At 36.7% G+C, this 18,380-nt stretch overlaps 1 protein-coding gene across 1 annotated transcript in view; it reads right to left on the minus strand.

The window, feature by feature from the left end:
* LOC149540760 (coniferin beta-glucosidase-like) overlaps positions 1-12,851 on the minus strand; it is a 39,774-nt gene extending 26,923 nt beyond the window's left edge. Inside the window, exons 1-2 of the mRNA XM_089801852.1 lie at positions 12,706-12,851; positions 12,549-12,615 (exon numbers count right to left, since the gene is read on the minus strand). Of these exons, the coding sequence (XP_089657978.1) occupies positions 12,549-12,615; positions 12,706-12,843 (205 nt within the window). The 5' untranslated portion in view covers positions 12,844-12,851. The remainder of the gene's footprint in view (positions 1-12,548; positions 12,616-12,705) is intronic.
* Positions 12,852-18,380: the final 5,529 nt, after the last annotated feature.

Raw genomic sequence — 18,380 nt, forward strand, 5'->3', positions numbered from 1 at the left:
CATAACTATGTGGACATTCTAAACACCAGAATGCTCAGGTGGCTGGACTAAAAGTATCCCAAGCCCGATCTCAGAGTAGGGAGGGCCTTTCTAATTCAATAGATTGTGTGGGGATAAGTATGGTCCAAAGTTGAGAGGTTAAGCCTAAGTCAATGCTTCTCTTACCGAAAGTCGAGGCTTGCACAACCAACTAAAGACCCACCAGATAATACTTGTATGTTTTCTTTTTTTTCTTTCCATGTTAAGCATTTACTTTACTTAAAGATAGTTAATTGTTATCATAGTTATAGTTAAATTTAGTTAAACTGATCTTGATATAGTTATTTCAGTTAATCTTTATTCTAGTTATTTCAATTGATCATCGATATAGTTATTTCAGTTAATCGTTATTCTAGTTATTTCAGTTGATTATTGATATAGTTATTTTCAGTTAATCGTTAATATGGTTATTACAGTTGATCATTGATATAGTTATCTCAATTGAACATGGTTATTTCAGTTAATCGTTGGTAGTTAAAACAGTTAATGTCCTATGAAAAGGAATTTAGTGATTAGTTCAATTATTTGTTGGGAAAAACTCTTTATAAATCGTCTTTGTTTTTGTTATGAAAAACCATTTGTTACATCGAATGTGAATTGCTGCAATAGCTGCAATGTCTTGGGCAGTGATATGATAAATTCTTCTTCATTTCAGTCTTCCAAATATTCACCCCCTTTGTGCTTCATGGTAATCATTAATGTATTCCTCTTGTTCAAGGTAACATAGTTCAGCATTTTCATCTCATTCATCTATCCCCTCTCTCAAATTCTTTGCAAAGTACCTTTAAGGGTCTTCCATCCACTAGCAACTCTGCCAACTCAAAACATTTAAAATTTCCATGTTCTAAAACTATTCTCTCCATGTTCTAGTAGTTTTGTCCCTTGACCAGTCCTGAGCTCCTTGTCTTTGTTTTTCTTTTCTTTTCCATTATTTTCTGTCTTCTACTGCTTCAGCATCTACCACAATTCCCGTAACTGAAACTCCAATTTTCATAACCTCCTTCAATTGCTTTTGTCCCTTCCTTCATCTTAGTTCTTCCAACTTAATTATCCTTTGGCACATCATGTAAAAACTCTACCGTTGCATCCATAGCCATAGCCACAACACTTCTCTGCAAAACTCTTGGCTCTTTTTACTAACAACTAAAGCTTCCCTACAAATTCTCTACTCCCAATATCTTTGGATGCTTTCATAAAAAACGGTTCAGGCACTTGCTTTATCTCCAATCTAGAACCTGTTAACTCACTAAAATTAAAAACAAACTCTTTTTCATAACAACTAAGGCTGTCCCAAAAATTCTCTACTCCAAGCATCCATACCAACAGATACAAATTTCTCTCTCTGATTTGTAGCCTGTTAACTCACTGTAAATAAAACACTCTTTTAAATAACAATTAAGGCTATCCCAAAATCCTCTATTTGCAGCATCTTTGGATGCTCTGATACCAACTGGTGCAGACACTCTTTATGTGTTACAAACTGTTAACTCACTATAGATGAAAAAAACACAGTAGAAAGAAAAGTACAGGACAGACAGAATAACACTATAAATATCTTTAAAAACAATGGAAAAATATAGAAAATATAATCTACATTATAATAACATCTTTTCATACTCTCTGACTTTCCCTTAAGTCTACCCAAATGCATTCCTATATGTAGCTAAAAAGCACATGCAAGAAAATACTACTCTAGAACTTTCTAGGATCTAATAACAGCTAGTGGATGATACTTGTTTCAGTTAACCCAAAAAAACAGATCAGTTACAACCAAATTAATGAGACTCGGACCCGGCTCGGACCCGGCAAGGGTAACTCAACTCGTGACCCAGCTCAGACTCGCCTGTGACTCAACAATGACTCGGCAAAGTGATAAAACCCTTGAAATTTAGAGATTTTTTTGGATTTAAATTAATTCCATGCACCCATTATTGAATAAAGATTAAAGACACAATAACATCATAAAATAGAAGGTAATTTGATCACATACATAACATACATCGATTACGTAACTACAAAGGCAAGAAAATTAAAAATCAACCGAGTCAACCGAGTCACCTAGGCAAGTCACTTGTTCCATATTATTGCCACTTTCCTTGATCATATGCCAAAGACCTTGTTCATATTCCTTCAATTTTTCAGGTATATTTCCCACCTGGGTTTCCAGCAACACAAGTTTGGCCCGAGCATTCTCCTGATCCTTCTACACTTTACCCAATTTTTTCTTTAATTGCATATTCTCATTGTAAGTCCAGGAATCTCCACAGAGGGAGGAGTCAGCTTTAATCTTTGCAGTATTAAGGAAGGAGAGCGAAATCCCCAAACTCGAATCATCCACCTCCTTCTCCCTATGGATCTCCGTGCCCTTCTCTTCTTTTCCTAAATCTTTCTCCCTTCCCATTTCCTCCTCCACATTTTCCTCTCCAAATCTCTGGGTTTCTCCACCCTGGTTTTCTTCATTACTAGTGTTACCCGACCCTTCATTTTTTTCCAGACTTTCCTCCACATCATTCTTCTCGGTCTCATCTTTACTACCAAGATAACCCTCCAAATTAGAGCTAATATCCCCCATCTCCGTGTCTTCCTCTGTCTCCGCATTTTTATCTTCATATTTATCAAAGGACTCAATAATATCCTCAACATTTTTTTAGGGGGTATCCTTAATCACTAATTTCTTCTTCGCGCTCTGTCCTTCATCCCCTTTGCTCTTTTTTGACTGGGAGTCACTCGCCGACCCCCTTTTCTTCTCCAAAATAGGCGAAACGTTTTGGATCTTCCATCTAAAATAAAATATTCATGAAGACAAGATAAAACATCCCTTCATATTACCTTTATCTAGTTAAGCTCGTAAAAGTCCCCAATCTTCTCCAATTTTTGCTCTTCCTCCTCAGTTTTCGGAAACTTTTGAAAGTGGCATTAGAAATGCTCATTTCCTTGCTGTATTTCAGTCCATCCTTTGGGAGACCAGTCACTTCAGCAATGAAGTCCTCTGTGAGATGAGTCAGACGCCATGCAAAGTTATCGTATCCTCGAACCAATTCTTAAAGAAAGCATCTATAACATGCGGTTTGAAACCATGCAATTGCTCTAGGTAAGGAGTCACATTTCCTTTCTCAAGAATTTGCCAGACAAAGGCTTTAGCCTTCCAATTTTTGCAATTTTTGGGCTCTTGTTTCCTTGGCTCTCCCCCCATTATCAAACAATGTGTGTCTCTAAGAATGAACAGAGTAGCTAATCCCAGAAAAAGAGACAAAATGAAGCAAGCCAAAATACTCGCAAAAGTTAACAAGGATTTCATTAATCTTCCAACGTGCCATGCCCAGATAATAATAGCAATGAAGTACATCCTAGGGATTGTAACACACCCCTCCGTAGACCCTCTTTCAATTATCATTAAATTACTGATCTTGGAGGATCTTTCCCTCCGTCGCATATGTACCATCATACTTAATGAGCGATTTTAAATCCACATTTTTTCTGAGGTCGTTGTGCCACCTCAGCATACTACCCCCTTGCACAGCCCTGCTGGCAAGCCAATCGGCAACGACATCACCTTCTTGGTAAGAATGGGAAAAGGTGACTTTTTCAAAATTAGTTGTTAGAGCTTTAATTTCCATTATACTATCCTCTATAGTCCATGTACTTGGGGTTTTGTCATTGAGCATATTTATAATGTTTAGGGAATCACCTTCCATCCAAAGGTACCTGCTTCCAGTTTCCACAACCATTCTCATGGTGTAAAGGGCAGCCGTGGCTTCAGCTCTATGGCTGGTTGATATGCCAATAGGAATTGCTATAGCATCAATAGTGTTACCTGTATGATCCCTCATAATTCCTCCACACCCTACTTTTTCAGGGTTGCCCTTAGAAGCCCCATCAAAATTCCCTTTAACCCATCCCCTCGGAGGAGCCTTCCATTTTACACTTGATCTTTGATCCTCCACCTTCTTTTTAGGTTCTGTATTATGCATAGGATTGTCAATCAAGAAACCATCAGGAACATTTTTCTAAGATTTGAAATTTTCATTTATTGCTCTGATGATGTTTTGACCAAGAACCCATTCAGGCATTTCTTTCTCTTTGAAAATTCTATTATTTCTTTCTTTCTAGATTCCCCACCACAAGTGAGGAAGGGTGATTTTCCATAGATATTCCACATTACTGTCCTTAGTTGGGCAAGTCTAGCTCTGAAAATAGTGCTCAATTTTATTATGATGAACCTGTTGGTAAACAGATTGTTCTTTCCAATGTAACTCTTAAATGCCCGAACCTGTGAGAAACAATTTGATACCAACAGTTGGATAATCTATCATGAGGTTGATAGATTTCCTCTGAAGAAAGGTACAACTCCCTTATCAATGATATTCAATGAATTTGTTTGTTCCTAAACTAATTGAGTACGTTCTTAACCCGAGAACGGAAGAGGAAAACCAAGCCATCCCTAGACAGAACTAACTCAGGTAGAGAATTCAGTTCTACACCTAGCCAACCCCAGGAATTCACATTTCCTATGACTCCCCGACATTGGTAATGCAATGTGAATGCTATGTGTGCAAATGCATTGGAAAATGAAATGAAAAAGAGTGTTAAATAATCCCAATTCTTGTAACAGGAATGTCTGCAAATACTCTGATCTACAACCCATTCATAATTCAACACAAGATGGAAGATGATGCCCAAAACTGAAAATAACAATACTTTGATTGATAATAATCAAAGGAGAAATACTAAATGCTCTGATTTAGAATAAAACCCCTGTTGCTTTAAACATCACAAATAAGAATACTCAGATTTTATTTGCTCACAACTTATGCTCAATCTATTACAAAAACTCGAACTCTTAACCTGCATAATGAAAATGCAAAACAAATTAACTAAGTCCCTTCCCCCTACTCCAGCTCTCTGACTCTTGCAGAAAAGAAGAACCTATATGTAATGCAATAAAATATCTAAATTAAAATGCCCTCTCTTCTGTTCCAGCTCTCCGACTGTATGCAGAAAAGACCCCCTCCCGCTTTTTACTGAAAACTTTACAGAATTTATAGATCTTTACAATAACAGGCTTGTAAGAGCCAATGACCTTTCCTCTTCTTTGAATACAAAGAGACAAAATACAAAGAAAAAGACTTTTCAAATCTGAGAACTCGAACAGTCACCACGGATGAAGGAATACAAGAATAATGACTTCTCAATTCTGAAACTATTCATTTCTAACCAACATTTGACCTGAATCCATTGGGCTTCTAGAGTCGCATCATTTCCTCTGCTCATATCTGCTGCCTGAGTTCAATGATCATTGTTATAACTATTCCCATGATATCAATCCTGAACTGCGATATAACATTGACCAAACAATGGTGGAGAATGATAATGGTGACAATGATGGCGTATTACAGCATTGTATTTACTAGTTACATCTACCATATCTTTGACATTTACATATTCCTCCCTCGTGATAGAAGTAGCAAGGCCACTGTAGACTGCCAATCTTTTATGATATGCAGCCATACCTTTTACAAATTCCTCATAAGCCCTTGGGCATCCTGGATAATAAAAGAAATATTGCAATTTTCACAATCACGGCGTATTCTTTCAGGGTGGAATTGCAGACCCACGATGAACTTTCCTTCCTCTGGATTTTATCCATTTGGGTCATAAAAGCTTCAATCAAACCACTTGGGGCATATGCCATTGCCATGAATCTCTCCTTCATTTTCAACATTGCGTTGCTTAGTTTCTCCATAAGAATGAGACCAAAAATACATTGGACTTGAGATGTAGTGGCAAGAACTACACTTTTGTTTAACTTGCATTCATTCCATGGAATAGCCTCTCGAGTACAACAGGATCATCCAAAGCACTTATGCATAATAATGGCTTTGATATGTTGCTCACAAAATAAGCACTGCTACACTTGCGGTAATATGTATCCACTGTCACATATTTACCAATAGGATAAGTAAAATATTTGTCAAAAATCACTGATAGAACGTGTCTTTTTCAATCTGTGCATGGGTGCTCTGATGCATCTGAGCATAATCTCGAGGACCAATAGCTAGAGCCTTGTTGTAAAGTCTTTGGACAAACCCTCTATTTATACACTGATCACATATCACAAGATCCCAAGGGCAACATATAGCAGCACCTCCAACTAATGGAGTATTCTCCCCTTCCTCTCCAAGATATTTGACTAGTATATTTGCACCAATGCTTGTCTCAACAGCTAATAAAGGGGCCTTGGGATTCTCATCACGCAAATAACCAATAACTCTCCACAGATCTTCTATCCACCTAGCATTATAAAAATGTCCTGTAATAACAGAAGTGCCCCCTAGTCCTCGATGATTGACAACAACAATCTTCCATCCTTTCTTAGCAAGAGCATAAGCCATGTGCTTCACATAAGGATCATTAGAATCACTTGTCAGACCAGGACCACAATCACTATAGGTGTTGAGTTATTCCCTGAAAAGCGCATGTTTGGACTTGTAGATCTTTTAATGTCGTCATCTATAAGCCAATCCAGAGCAATAGTTTCCCCATCGAAAGAGAGAAATATCTGCACCAATCAATTATAGGATCTTTCTTGTTGAAAACACAATTTGGTAAAATGCTCAAGACACAAGGTAAAACAACATCTTCTACAGCCTCCTTTGGTGTCATGCCTTGAGATTTACGTTCAGTGCTTGCACCAAATGCTATCTTTCTACAAGATGAAGCCTTAAACATTATAATTAGCAAAATGTACCAACAAAATATTTACTTGATAGGCTGATTTGGAAGCTTAAAATTGGGGAACTGGGAGTATGCCTACAGAACCCAAGCAATATTCCAGAAGATGAAGATGTAGCTCCACACATTTTAGCTATAATTGCAGTTTAAAAACAAGTGATCCTTGTTCTCCAAGTCTTTCTTGCATAGACAGCAACGGTTGACCACATTTATCCCTCTTTTTTGCAAGTTGTCCTAGGTCAAAATTTTATTCTACAATAGAATCCAATAAAAAATATTGATTTTGGGAATTAGACCTTTTATCCAGGCTTTAGACCATAATGGACCAGGTCCTTTTTCTTTAGATCTAAAAATAGAAGAGACTTTGAAACTCCCATTAGCATCATTCCTCCATAACATTCTGTCCTCCTTATAGGGATGCAAATAGTAAGCATTCAGCATAATCTGGATATTATTGAACTCCTGTCTAATGTTAGTAAGACTGACCTAGCTATTATTAGCCTAGTAATTTTCCACATGAATACCATAAAACTGCTTGCATTGTTCAATGTAGGTTCTGTCCTCAAAATCTTCTATCAGCAGATGGTCCATAATCCAGGAATCTTCCCAGAACCGGATCTTCTGCCCATTTCCAACTTTCCATGAGCACCTTTCACTTAGGATATTCTTAGCACCTTGCACAGCCCCCCATATAGCAGAAGGGGAAATAACAATGGGATACGAGAGGAAATCAGAAAGAGAAGGGACATTATATAAATATTTATGTTTCCATATAGAGCTCCACTCCTTATCATCATGGTACACTCTCCATCCTTGCTTAGCAAGAAGAGCCTTGTTCATACTTCGAATAGTCCTTATTCCCAAGCCTCCATCTCTGATCGGTTTACAAATATGGTCCCAAGCAATCAGGGCCATTCTCTTCTTCTCCTCAATACCAGACCAAAGAAAGTTCCTTTGGATTTTGTCAAGGGAATCAGCATATTTAGTGGGAATTTTGAAAAGGCTCAAAGCATAAGTAGGTATACTTTGAAGGCAAGCTTTCAAAAGAGTGACTTTACCAACTTGGCTCAACAAGTTTCCCTTCCATCCAGCAAGTTTCTTAGAAAACTTTTTGATAATATCTTCCCAGAAGGAATCAGGGGCATTAAGCCCCAAAGGGAGCACAAGTAAGTACAAGGAAAGGATCCTATGGAAGATCCCAAGATTTTAGCAATTTTGGTTTGTCTAGACAATAGGGTATTCACAAAGAACAAAGAACTTTTATTCCAATTAATCAGCTGTCTTGAGGCCGAGGAGTAGAGGCTTAGAGCTTTTTTCAGATTTTAGCTTCCCTAACATCAGCTTTGCCCATAAAAATAGTGTCATCAACAAACTGACCATGGGAGCATACAAGGGGCTGAGAAGAGGGTTGCAAGCCTTTTATATCACCATCCAAAACCAATTTACCAATATACCTACCCAAGCAATCAGCCATAATGGTGAAAAGAATAGGAGATAAAGGGTCTCCCTGTCTCAGACCTCTGGAGGGATTAAAGAAAGTAGAAGAGCACCCATTAACCAAAACAACAATCGAAGAGGTAGAGATGAGTTGAAAAACAATCCTCAAAATATTATTATTAAAACCAAAAGCCAATAACACCTTTTCAAGGAAGGTCCACTCCACTCTATCATAGAGTTATCTTGATGTAAATAATGTCAATTAAAAATTAAGATATCTCTCAATAAACAATGATAGAGGAATGTATAATAAATTAGAATTTATAGCTTGCCATTTTTATCCTCTCCAACATGGTTTCCATGGCATCATAGACATCCTCGAGGCATGGTTCATCAGTGTCAACAAAGCAAAGCATGGTGAATTCCAATACGACACCACCAATCCTCATCCAGTATCATTACTTTCACTTTTGGGCCCCTTACTGTATTGAAATGCTTCCAAATGCCCCATTGGTTGGTAATGACCATTTGTGAACAATGTCTCTTTTACCTTCACAAGTTGTCTCAAGATGATTGTGTGAGAGGTAAAACGGGTTTCAGCCACCTAAGGATATGTAAAATTAAAATATATAAACAACATGAATAATATTCTATTCAATTATACAAAACATGACATAAATGATAAATGAAACTAAATAAATTATATCTTAAAATTTGCCTTTAGTAGTTCCAATTTTGAGAAAGTTTCAAAAATTGCTTGTGACATATGGTGATCTGTCACAAACATCAGAATCTCCTCACCCTCCTCATAAATTTGTTTCACCCAATCTAGTTGGGTGCCAATTGCTTGCATCACCAAATTAAGTATATGTACAATGGATAGTGTCCAAAAGATGTGATCATATCTAACCTCTACCAAAGCACTTGTAGCCCTACAAACTTTTGTATTATCTGTAATTACTTGGACAAAAATTAACACTACCAATTGTCTCTATGGAATCAATGAGAATATGGGAATAAATATTTTACTTCCCCCTCACAATTAACCGCCTTCAAAATCATTGCCCCCTAGGAGACACGGCAATAACATTGATCAACAAATGATTTTTTTCAATATTTCCACCCATCAAAGACAATAGATACATCTGTTTGAACCCAAGAATCTCTAGTTGATTTTGATTGGCCTCTACAATTTTCCTCTCTTTATGCAATAAGGCGGTGTGCACCTTTTCAAATTAGGGACCTTGGTAACTAGAAGGTAAATTATTTATTGCTGTCACCATCAACCTCCAATAGGGTGACCTCACTAAGTTTAATGGAAGACCATTTGTGTAGAGACAACATGCAATTTTTTCAACAGCAATATCTCTTGCCTCATTTTGAAATGCTTGATCTAGTGGGCCTCTCTTGTGGGTGGTGACTTGTGGTTCATCTACATCTTCATCCTCCCTACAAGGCATAGGCAAGAAGGGATTCTTAGAAAGTAAAGTCCACTTATAGAACTGAGGGGGGGGGGAGCATGTATATCAGTTGTATGCATAATCAAAATTAAACTTAACTCATCAAATCCAACTTCAATAACCAATATTATGAACAATGTCAAGAGATAGAACATACACAATGACACAATGATTTGTTAACTAGGGAAACCCTTGATCAAAGGGAAAACCCTAGTGGGATTGTTGCCCACAAAATGATGTACTAATATAAAAGTTCCTTGTAAGAGAATATGACCCTATTAGGAACCGATTACATACAATTAGTACATATGAGTCCCTGTTAGGAGACTTTGGATCCTTGTTAGAAGATTCCAACCCTATTAGGAGTTGTTCCAACCTTGTTAGGAGCTGAGAGGAAGACAGTTGAATCCACTATCCAAACTATTACACAAAACATATCTCTAGGATAACATATCCCAATATTGAACTGACCAATACAACAACTTCTTTGCCAATACTGTTCCTTTGAAGTTCTCAACATCATTTGCTTCTCTTCTCTGATCAAATTCGCATCCTCGGCATTAATTACACAATTGCACACTTACAACCAAAGAAACAACCTTTCCTTTATACCTTGTCCTAAAAGGAAAAAACTAACTGAGTCGGCCTTGAGGGCTTTCCCAATATACAATGAGTAATATAGGACCTCAATAAGATATTACAATAAAGTTTTGCATGCTAAAACACACTTTAGAACTTCCAAAATAAAACTCAATTACACAATCAGCTGCCAGTGAGCATATTACACATTATACTTCAGCGAACTCCACAGAATGATCTCCAACATCTGCTATCACGAACATGTCTTCAACCATGATCTAAGCTCGCTTAACCTTATTCCATCTTGCTTAACAGATAGAATTGAATTACCAGTAAATTGTTTCCTGCATATTGGCCTGTAACCAGTCTTCAATAAATCAACTGTAACTCATCTGAATCTTCATACTAACTTGAGTGAACATAGATGTAGCATCCGAACACATCCATGAACACTAATCTAAGCCCACATAACTTAATTCACTATACCCAAGCCTCATTGATCAAATTTTCTTTTTCGATGTATTGCAACTCTGTCTGTCATAAAGCAGAATATATATATGTTGACATCAATGACAAACCAAGTCATGAATGCAACACATAAGAAATCAATCCAAGTGCCAATCACTCAACAATATCCCAACAATCATGCTAACAATCTCCCCTTTTTGGAAAAATACTCAATAATATACTAACAGGGATGTCTAGAGGCTAATTGAGTGGGTGGTGGTGGTGTTGTTTTTTTTTTCTTGGAAGCATAACCACTTTGTTTTCTTTTTGCAACTAATTTATCTGCATCTTCTTGTTCTTTGATGAATGTTGTTATTTGTCCTAGTGGCAACCGCTTCTTATATCCCCCTGGTGGACCCTCACACATATTAATCCCTGCACCCCCAGGGCTCATAGAATGAAGTTTTAACTCAGTAGTAGGAGATTCTATATTCTGAATTGCAAAAATTACATTTCCATACAAACCCCCCACCTCCAAGACATTGAGAAATTCTTGTAGTGTATTTCCATAGAGGAGACCCTTTTATCAATTTTAAATTTTTGAGACCTACCCACTGAGCTTCGACTACTTATTGTTGCAATCTATAACAAAAATGAAAAAGAAAAAAAGCCTTCCAAGCTTCTACAAAAACTTGAAAAAAATAAAAACTTTTCGAAAACTTCAAACAATCTATCAAAAAACTAAAGAATGTGGCTGAAATGCATACCTTCAACACTTAAATCTGCTCTTTGGAAGAAATTTGCAACTCCACAATTAATCTCCTTCAAATACAATCACCTCACTTCAAACTTGCGAGATGGAGAAAGCAAAATGAGAGAGTCAAACAAGAGAGAAAATGTGAAATGAAATGTGTTTGGAGGCACCTTAATAAGGTTGTTTAAGGTTTTGGAGAAAAAATAACAATAAAGAATATTCTTTTAATTCTTTTTGGGCTCACTTTTCTACTTTAGAGTCATGGGTTCCAGGTGGTTTTGCGCGGGGCTCCTCCTGGGTCCACACAAGGTCCACAATGGTACAGAACCAGACAGACCCACAGGTCCAAACATGGACCTACAAGGGCCTGGCAGGAACCATATCACGAACCTGAATCCAGTTCGCACCCTGACCTGATTCAAGGGTCCAAGGTATGAACCCAATAACGTAGTTTAAAAGTAGATAAAGTTTAAACCTATCAGAGTAAAAGCCAAATAATGCAGTTCTTCACTTTTTCCATAAAAGTAGACATTCAGAACTAGAAGTTTGTAATCTATCAATAATGAATCTTCTTTAGTTAAAAACCAAGAGCTAAAAATCAAGGATCTTAGCCAAGGACTCCTAGATTTTAGTTAATAATCCATCTTCTTTAAACAAAAGTGAAGAACCGAAGACTTGGGACATTGCATGGAGCCAAACACTTCAGAATATCTTTTCAAATGATCTTTAATTAAGAAACTCAGCTAAAAACTGTGACTATGAACCAGATGAATATCTAGTCAAAACATCTTTGATTACGAAACTAAGCTAAAAACTGTGACTATGACCTAGATGAATATCTAAAAATCCATCTTCTTTGTTTAAGAGTCCATTGCTCTGGTTATCATCCTTTTAGTACGAAATCACTGCACACAACAAAATCTATCACAAGCAAATTTGAGCAACCTCTCTAGAAACCTAATAGCTATTTTAACTTGATGAAATATTTGCAGAATCCAGATCTTAGTGAAATTTTCACTTGTTCAATACTCCTAAAATTCGAACTGGAAGACTAGAATACTGCGTTGTTTGTAAACAGAACTAGAAAGCGTGATTTTTACCAGAAATATGGGAAAACCAATCCCAATTGCTGAGACCCTTTCCATCTTCAGCATAAGCTCCCTCGTACTGCAAGTAAACACCATCTTCATTCATAAGCTAAGCATTTTATATTAAATCGTCATCCACAAAGTCAGGGCAGTAAAAGAGAGAGATAACCTGATAAGCAGAAGAGGCCACGCCAAAGAGGAACTCTGATGGGAATACTTTCCTGGTGAATTCGTCACTGTCCTCTGCCACAGAGTACACAAGAGATGAAATTAAAGCTGCAATGCATATGGTTTTTTCCAAAGCCATTGTATGACATTCACAAAGCATTAGCAGAAAGGATTATATGACTGCATAACATCACATCAAATGACATGACACCATGGAACCCACTTTCCCCAAATTGTGAAGGCATCAGAAAGGTAAAATACCTGGAATTTATTCTAAACGTTGATGTTCTGTCAACGTCCATGAAAACGAAGCTTGCTTCTGACTTCGCACAAATCTATTCGGTGTTTGGTATAAGACGAATATAGAATGTTATTCAATGTCTAAATTCTGGGGATTAGGTAAAAATATATTTGAGCAAATTAATTTAAGTGTTGGTAGCTATCCTATTGTCGTTGGTAGTCAAAAAAAAATGTGAAAATTTAGATTTATTGCCGGATTATTCAGTAATCAAATTCAAGCAGTCAATATAGAATGAATTGTTTGAATTTTTCCAATGTGGTTCATTTGATTCAACATAATTGTCGACAGTTATGGTACTTGATTATATAACACCAAAATTCAAATTTCTAGAATTACAATATATTAGATAGTGGATCAGATTGTGTCTCCAAGGATTCCCAGAAAATAAATATATTGTTCTCCTCCATGAAATTAAGAAATGATGTTACGAATAATATAAAACCCTTACCGCATGGTGGAGATAGAGACAGATGCCTCCACATCCACCTTATGCATTAAGTGGGACTAGTTTGGTATTTTCAATATTCGTGCACTGTATATTACATTAAATTGCATACTTCCCAATAGTTATTGTTGGCCTTTCGTATGGGAACGATATTGATTCGATCCATTTATTGGGTGATAAAATGAAAATTATCAAGGGAGGAAAATGAAAGAAAATCACTGTTTCTCTGTTCACATGTGACTGCTAAGAAGAAAAGACAAGTGAATTTGTTTTCGCGAGAAGAGCCTTTGCTAGTGGGTCGAAAATCGCTGTCCATTTACAGTGTTGTATTACGATTAATGACAGTGATTCCTTCAGTAAAACTACAGCACAGCAGAATAAGAATCAAACGGCACGTCTTACGCCTTATGCTTTGTTTTTGTTCCCTCTCAACTTGGGAGAGACCAACCACCCTAACTTTGGGTCTATCAAAATCTTACATAAAACTTTAAAATCATGTTTATTTGACAAGTCATCTTCTTATAACTAAGATTTGTTCACTCTCGCACATATCCTCATATCTAAGAATTTGACCTAAAGTTTTGGGGTATGTTCGACCAAAGATCTTACCCATTGTTAAAACTAGCAATCGCTAGTGTGCAATGGGTACGCCGTAGAGATAGGGAAGGTGAATTAAGTATTTGTCCCTTTATGTGTCTCTCCCATCATCCTCTCTATATATCATTTGTCTATCAATCTATCTCTATTTCTCTATCTATTTGTTTTCCATCCCATCACTCTATCTTCATCTCTATTTCTATCTCCCTCTCCCACCTCTATATCCATTTTCTTCTTGATCTCCATACCTTTCTCTATATCCTTACTATCTATCTCTCTTACTCTTCCCTCTACACCTTGCCCTCTTTCTATCTTTATCTCTCCCTATCTCTTCCCCCCTCTCTCTCCATATCTCTATTTCTCTATCAATCTCCCTCCATTTTACTCTCTCCATTTTTATCTCACTATCTCTCCTCTCTCCCTCTATATATCTCCCCCTTTCCATTTTCTAATATCCCTTTACTTATCCTTTTTATCTTTCTATCAATATATTTCACTATTTATATCTCTTCCTATCTATCTCTCCCTGTCCATGTATCCCTTTCTATCTCCCTATTTCTCTTACTATCTTTACCTCTTTATCGATCTCTAACTCTCTATTCATTTGTCTTCTATCCTCTCACTCTATATCCATCTAGACATGTATCCCTCTCTATACCCATCCATCTCTCCTCATTACCTCTGTGTGTGTGTGTGTGTGTGTCTTCCTATATTTATATTTTCCATTCCCACTCTCTCCCTCTATCCTCCCCCCCTCCTTTCCATATCCCTCATCTTCTCAGTCTCCATCTCTACACATCTTTCTGCCCCCTTACTCTCTCATTCTCTTCCCTCTACACCACTCCCTCTATATTTTCCCTCTCTCTCCCTCTCTATCTCTCTTCATCTCTCCATCTTCATCTTTCTTTGTCTCTCACTCTCATTCTTTCCTCATGTCTCCTTTACAAATATTTTCTATCTAGTATTAATTAAATTAATATCAAGACATTAGATTCTTCAATCTATATTATTTAGAGTAGGCTTTGGATTTAAGTATTTGAATTTTATTTAAGTCAAATAATGTTTCAAATCATACTCAATGAACCACCATCCAGAAATTGTATCATATCTATCTTTACTTCTTTCTTCCAATCTATCTCTCTCCCTTGTTTGTATCTCCTTACCTTTCCCCACCCTATCTCCCTAAATACATATCTTTTCTATCTCCTTGCTTTGTCTCTATCTCCTTACCTCTCCCCACCCCCTCTGCCTACATATGTAGGCTTTCTTTCTCCCTCTTTGTCTCTATCTCCTTACATCTTCTCACCCCCTTTCCCCTTTCCTACATATGTATCCTTTCTATCTCCCTCCCTTTCTCCATCTCCTTACCCCCCCTCACCCCCTCTCTTTACATATGTATCCAATCTCTATGTATATCTATCTACCCCCCTCTTCGTCTTTCTATTACTTGTCTCTTATCACTTTTTTAATTTCTCATTCTCACCCTCTCTACCTCTATCTTTTTATCTCTCCCTCTCCCTCTCCATCTATATGTTATTAATTTTACGTCACATATTCACTATAATTATATCTCACTATCTATCACCACCCTCCTCTTTATACATATCTTATTAACATTATATGTCCCATATTCACTTCTACTATATATAACACATTATCTCTCTATCTCTCTCTTTCTCTTCTCATACATATTTATCATGCATATTTATCTGTCTTCCCATATATCTCTATACTTCACTCTTTCTCTCTCCTCCCCTCTATCTTTTGTATATCTATACCTCCATCTCTAGATCTCGTCTTCTCATCATCTGTATTTGTTTGTCTCTATCTTCTTTCTATATGTTTGTCTCTTTATCTATTTCTATAATTATCCCTCTCTAGATTATGGAAAGTGAGGGGTCTTCTTCTTTGTCTCTATCTTCTTTCTATATGTTTGTCTCTTTATCTATTTCTATAACTATCCCTCTCTAGATTATGGAAAGTGAGGGGTCTTCAGTAACTTTCTTTATCCTATTGTATTAATATATGAATAATGCCAGAAATGGAAATTTGTAACTATAATTTTTTTCCCAATATTCTCTCAAATGAAGCTTCAATTGTTTTCGGCCTTCGTCCACTCCAACCTTTATCTTCTTCCTCATAAATGAGTTGACTTTGTCAAAATCTTTGTTGCCAGATTATAAGCACAATTTCACTTACACATATTTGCAAGACCACTTGCATATGAATGGAATATGTAATGCATAGGTCTGAGTAATAGAGAATCGTAAGTCTAAGATAATTATAGGAAACCGCGTGACAAAAAGAGAGTAGTATCCTTAAAAAAGGACTCTAAAACACACCGAATGTCTATAGTTTTAGATAAAATTTATTGATCAACTAAACAATCAAACCAGAACTTTAATTATTTGAAGTCCGAAATTTTGAAGTAAAAGATACATTCACTGATATAATTTGTCAAGGATCTGTTTAACTCTCTCTGAGCAATGGGAGTTTTATACATTCTCTCTTGACAGGGCATTGAGACCCAGCGTTGGGCCTAATCTTCTGTAGCACGTCAAATATTTGCGACTACATACGTGGAGTGGCGAGAAGACATCCACGAAGGAGGTAACATGGTTCAAGAGATAAGCATTGAGAACAATGATGTGGATTTAGTTTTTAAAAAGCATTGAAATCATCTATCCCATCTAACGGCACAAATGACTCTGATGGTCGTCTACTGCTATGAAACGATTTCAACCGTTGATGTAGGAAATTAGCTCCTTCATTTCATATAGGGAATGCCTTCGGCGTAACTAAGGGAGGGAAAGCACCCGTGCAAGAAGGAGAAGGTAGTTACGATGGATGAATTTGTCCACATCATAAATTACTATCAGCATCCCATAGAAATATCTATTTTCCATGGAGCATAGACTGGACAAAAAACACATCACCTAGATCCAATGAGTGCTAAGTGTTCCATTTATTCTCATGAGAGATGGATTCATGTTGAATCACTACTCATGAAACATGGGTCATCGAGTTTGACTCAAAAATCACACAGTTAAATCCTGATATTCACATCACAATTTGACCAGCTGTGGAAATCATCTCCTACTTATCAATTGATGAGCTTAAGGGGCTTTCTAATGAATGGTTCATAAGGCACAACACTTGGTGAAGGTTTTGCAAATGGGGTTGCAAGCTTTGGGTTTAACTGTGGAGGAAACTCCATAGTTAAGCGCGCTCAGGCTGGAGTAGTACTGGGATGGGTGACCTCCCGGGAAGTCCCGGTGCTTCACCCCTGTGAGCATCATCTAGATCCAATGAGTGCTAAGTGTTCCATTTATTCTCATGAGAGATGGATTCATGTTGAATCACTACTCATGAAACATGGGTCATCGAGTTTGACTCAAAAATCACACAGTTAAATCCTGATATTCACATCACAAAAAACACATTGTAACATAACAATCAGTAAATGAGCAAAGAATAAATCAGGAGCATAAAATATAAGTTGATCTCTTTGCATAATGTAGTAAGTGCCTATAAGAACTTTGATGGCAGCACCATATTAAAAAAATGGGCTATAAAAAAATCATAATTTAAATCCATATCTTCAATGAAGCAACTAATTCAATTCCATTCACAAGAAACCATTTCCACTTCGGAAACTCTTAACAACAATAATTAAGATGAACACTCAATGATTTCTAAAAGGCATTGAAAGAACCTGGATTGATATATGTTTTTCAATCTCTGGGTGGTTAAACTTGTTTCCACCCATAGAGCATGCTTTCTTAGTTACATAGTCCTAAGGTGAGTGATGTACGAGTTTCAATTGTTTTTGAATAGTTACCTGGCTTGAAATGTGTCTCAAAAAAGTTGTCAAACTCAAATGATAAAGCATCTCATATTTTGACAAAAAATATCTTTGGTTTCATTTTCACAACCATCTGAGCTCATCTAGTATATTGTTTTAATGTTTTCTCTATTGCGTGATGTGGCCAATAGTACCAGTTTATAAAAGAACTATCTCAAATTTGTGAGCTACACAGAAATGGATAGAAAACCACATTTCATTTAAATTATTAAACACCTATCGCCAATTTTTCATGGCCCCAAGAGACCTACTCAATCAATAGTGAATTTTCTCCAACGTCTTGCCTTTTTTAAATATATTTTAATCACATATTGAAAAGATAAGTAATATAAATATCTCAGGAAAGTAGGAAAGGAGAAACAAAGATCTTGCAAGGCCACGAGTACATGAAGCTTGATATTTATATAAATTTATTGCTAAGGGTGTTGCGATGCTCCTATAGGAAAAACTAAAATGCCTTCTACACAG

The sequence above is a fragment of the Cupressus sempervirens genome, chromosome 9, assembly GCF_028749045.1.
Source record: "Cupressus sempervirens isolate cs-2001-9-10 chromosome 9, ASM2874904v1, whole genome shotgun sequence".
NCBI classification, from domain to species: Eukaryota; Viridiplantae; Streptophyta; class Pinopsida; order Cupressales; family Cupressaceae; genus Cupressus; species Cupressus sempervirens.